The sequence below is a fragment of the Lactuca virosa genome, chromosome 3, assembly GCF_052849685.1.
Source record: "Lactuca virosa cultivar CGN04683 chromosome 3, Lactuca_virosa_CGN04683_v6, whole genome shotgun sequence".
NCBI lineage: Eukaryota > Viridiplantae > Streptophyta > Magnoliopsida > Asterales > Asteraceae > Lactuca > Lactuca virosa.
In genome coordinates, this window is record NC_136428.1 from 9,599,365 (window position 1) to 9,603,733 (window position 4,369).

At 37.4% G+C, this 4,369-nt stretch overlaps 1 protein-coding gene across 2 annotated transcripts; it reads left to right on the top strand.

Moving 5' to 3' along the window:
• Positions 1-371: 371 nt before the first annotated feature.
• Positions 372-2,157, top strand: LOC145165190 (SNARE associated Golgi protein family). 2 transcript variants are annotated; one of them, XM_079083872.1, is made up of 5 exons: positions 372-396; positions 719-1,058; positions 1,150-1,386; positions 1,471-1,688; positions 1,754-2,157. In XM_079083872.1, the coding sequence occupies exons 2-5, from the start codon at positions 789-791 to the stop codon at positions 1,935-1,937; spliced, it is 909 nt and encodes a 302-aa protein (XP_078939998.1). In that variant the 5' UTR covers positions 372-396; positions 719-788; the 3' UTR covers positions 1,938-2,157. The 2 variants fall into 2 exon arrangements, with proteins under 2 accessions (XP_078939998.1, XP_078939999.1); XM_079083873.1 differs by lacking the exon at positions 372-396 and adding an exon at positions 473-591.
• Positions 2,158-4,369: the final 2,212 nt, after the last annotated feature.

Sequence of the window (4,369 nt, forward strand, 5' to 3'; positions counted from 1 at the left end):
GTAAACTTCTACGTATGGCTTATCACAAATGCACGCAACTCTTAAAACATTACTTGCCAACTTTGAGCTGGTGGCCTGGTGCATGCTTGACAACAATAACTCATATACGTGTCAGTAGCGTAACATTCACAAAGTAAATTGAATTCACTATCAAAAAGTTTTTTCTATCATGAACCATAATTGATGCTTTTCAATATGTAAAAGATATTGGAGATCGAAAAATGACTCTGATGAAAGAAACAAATAAATAAAAGTAAATTTATAATGAATTAGAAATTAATTAATATATTTAAATATATTTATGAAAATAGTCATTTACCCGATTTTTCTATATATGAAACAAGTCCACACTTCCACGTTAAAGTGAATTGCCGGTAAAGTAAGGACAAGGAAACAGTAATTCGTCATCTCCTCAACCATCCCGTTCTTTTATTTTATTTTAGAATAAATAATAATAATAATGATAATAATACTTTTTTGATAAGTAATGGTCATGGAATTCTTTTCCAATTGATTACTGTTCTTCATCTTTGATCTGCCAGTCTTCTTCTCTTCTTTTCCTATCTGGAGTAATCATTCCGATGGTTATTAGTTAATAATCGTCTCTTTCGATCGACATTCTTTCTGATCTTATTCTATGATCTTGTTAACCATCATGCATTGTTATATGGTTCCTCGAATTACGCCTTAATATATTTGTTACGTTGTCGAATTTCAGAGAGAATCAGGAAGGCTAGGGTTACGTTTCTTATGTTTTAAATGCGATATTTAATCTGGGCATTCTTGTTATGATGGCTTACGGAGACGAAGATTCAGTTTCCCAGTTGAAAATCGTCACTGAAGATTGCAAATGTGATTATGAAATACTTATTGAACGGGAGGCGTTGGGTGACTGTGGCGGTGGTATCGCTCTGACGTCGTCTTCTTCCGCAAGCGGCGGTGGTAGTGAAATTTGGTCGTCACTTAGGCGATGGGCAAAGCTTGTTTTTGTGGTTATATTGGTCTCAGTTTTGGGGGTTTGTTTCTTTATATGGATCGGACCCTTTTTGATGAACAAGGTACTTTGTTTAATTTCATACAAATTACATGCAAATGATTAATTTCAAAATTGTCTGGATTTAATCTTTATGTTTGCAACTCGAATCACAGGAAGTTATACCCATTTTGAACCGGGAGACGGAGACATTCAATAATCCAACACTAGCGGTTCTGATATTTGCTTCGGTAGCATTATTCCCGACTTTCCTTTTACCATCTACGCCGTCTATGTGGGTCGCCGGAATGACCTTTGGCTACGGCTTTGGCTTTCTATTGATCATCGGTGGTGTGATTATCGGCACATCTCTTCCTTTCTTCTTCGGTTCCCTATTTTACCACAAAATTGAAGTAAGTTCTCTGTTCGTAGATCGTTAATTAGAAATCTGGGTTTTGTTTTTATGGGTGTTAATTCAATCTCAATATGAATTGTAGGAGTGGTTACAAAAATTCCCAAAGAAAGCATCGATTCTGAGATTAGCAGGTGAAGGGAACTGGTTTAATCAGTTTAAAGCTGTAGTGTTGCTGAGGATCTCGCCGTTCCCATACGTCGTGTACAATTACTGTGCGGTGGCCACCGGTGTTAACTTCGGCCCTTACTTGTTTGGCACTTTGGTTGGAATACTTCCAGAGATTTTCGTTGCAATATACACGTAAGTGTTCCTTCTTTAATTGTAATTCTTGTGTGAGCTTAAATCTTACTTGGTGGTGGTTTCAGGGGCATAATGATCAGAACGTTGGCGGATGCGTCAAATGATCGGCGCTCACTTTCTGCACAACAGATCATGTGCACGGTGGTCGGATTTCTTTTAACGGTTATCACAACCGTGGGAGTGACTCTTTATGCGAAAAGACGGCTAAGTAAGTTGCAAAAGGAGGAACAACAACCATTGATTCAGTAAGAAGCTGTGTTCTGCGGTTGTACATTATCATTCATCCCGCCATGAAGATACGGAGCAAGCTTTCCAGAAAGTATTTGTTTTATATGTGTTTGAAAATGAATAATAAGAACTATAATTGGCTTGCATTTTTTTTTTCACAGTAAAATATAGGGTTAATGTTAATTTAGCACTGCAAACTTTTCTCTAATGTTTCAAAAGGTATTTAATGTTTTTTTTGGCTTCCTAAGTGTTGAACATTATGCCTAGTTTTTTTATATAATGTTTTGTATACTATAGGGTTCCTTTTTAACTTGTGTCAATATATAATGAATGTAATATAAGCAACCCTAATTAACAGGTTTTCCACATAATTCATCATTGTATCAAAGCCACAAGAAATCCCGTCTCTTTCCCTAGGAACCACCGACAATCACAACAGCCCTTCCTCGATCTGCATCACGCCATCGTCGCCCACCACAACATGTTGTCTTCGTCTCCTTCTAGCTACCGCATGTTGTTGTCGCTACTTCCCTCAGTGCCGCCACCAATGTTACACTTCAACGATTCTAAAGTCTGTTGCCATGGTTCCTTGCTGCCAATCAGTTCTCAGTTCTCGCTGCCTTCTTCTCATAGATCACCTGCTCTCAACGTGATTAGGTTACCGTTACATTCAGCTCTCTCTACCTACGATTCTAAAGTCTGTTGCCTCGGTTCCTTTATTTAGATCTATTGTTTTGATTTTCTTCAGTCTACATGTCAACTCCTTTGTCCTCCAGCACTAACACGCCTCCCACCACCAGTTAGTTGGTGTTTGCACTTACTAATGTTTACTCTTAATTCAATGTTAAGCTTTCGGTTGATGGTTCAAAGTACAAGCTATGGAGACGTATCTTTCTAGATATGTGTAAAGGTGCTAAAGTGCATGGACACATTAATGGTAAATCCAAACCTCAAGGAGATGATGATGAGGATTGGGAGACAATTGACTCTCAGATAAAATCGTGCTTCTATTCTACTTATGATGCTAACTTTATGCAAATTATCTCTAGTGACGACTGCACTACAAAAGATTTGTGGGATAAGTTACAAGAATTCTTCCTCAATAACAAGATGTCCCATATGCTCCAAATTCAAGAGCAATTTTGAAATACCAAGAAAGGATCTTCCTCCAATACTAAATTTTATCGCTTGTTGAAGAACTTAGTAGAGGCCCTTGCGGATTATGAATCGAAAATTGATGAAATAGAGTTTGTCATGCAAATTTTATGCTAGGTCTCGCCTTCCTACCACAACATTGTTGATGTTGATGAGTTTTAAACAAACAATCCTATGTGTGCATGCAACCCTAATTGGATCTATGTTTTCACTATTAGACATACAACTTTATGAACACAAAAAGAAACATTGCATGCATCTACTATTTTCGAAATTGACATAGGAGAATAGAATACATACCTTTTGTTGTTATATAGTAATAACAACTAGTTCCTTGAATTTCCTTAGCTCTTGAAGGCAAGTACCACAAGTGTAGTACCTCTAATGGCTCACAAACACACTTTGAGTGAGAGGATGAATATGAGAGAGAGGAGGAAGGGTACTAAGCTCCAAAATTCGGCTCTAGTAGGGTTTTCCAAAGGGGTGGCCGAATTCTTAAGCCTAGGGGGCTATTTATACTTGAGGTTAGCTAGGGTTTGAAGGTGGAAACCCTAATCCCTTATCTTAGGGCCTAAGCAAGTCCATAGACTCCTTTCCTTAAGCCCTTGGACGAAAACTCCTAGATCCTTCTAGGATTTTCGTTCAAGCCTTAATAAAGGTGATCCAATGGCTCAAAGTCTCAACTATCAAATAATTACAAAACAGCCCCTGTACTTTTAATTAATTCCTTTAATCCCGAAATTAATTCCCAATTAATTCCTGATTAAATACTAATTAATAATATGATTCCAAATTAATATATTATTGATATAATATATTAATAAATCATATTTATACCCCAATTTATTATTCTTAACAATAAATCAGCCTCTCTCCTCAACAGTCATCATGTCTAGTCACCAGTGTGAAGGCAACCCAAAAGGATCATGCTACAACCGGGTCAAGTACATACCAAATATAGTTATGGACTTATACACTAATCCAATAGTCTCCCACTTGGATAACTCTAATAACTATAAATGCAAGTACGACTTCAGGATCCGATTAGCAATCGTAGCTCTCAAAAGCTGTTGTCGAACTCTAATCTTATCAGTAACATGTGGTTTAGATAAGGGATCATATAGTCCTCCGTTCTGGATATCGTGCAGACAATTACATGGAACATAGTCATACTTATTGTCCAACAGTTTGTTTCTCGATCTCAGATTTGTCTGACATAGAACTTAATTGAACACATCAATTCAGTCCTGACCGGGCCCGACACATAAGTCAAACCAAATCATCGAGGGGCCCAGGTA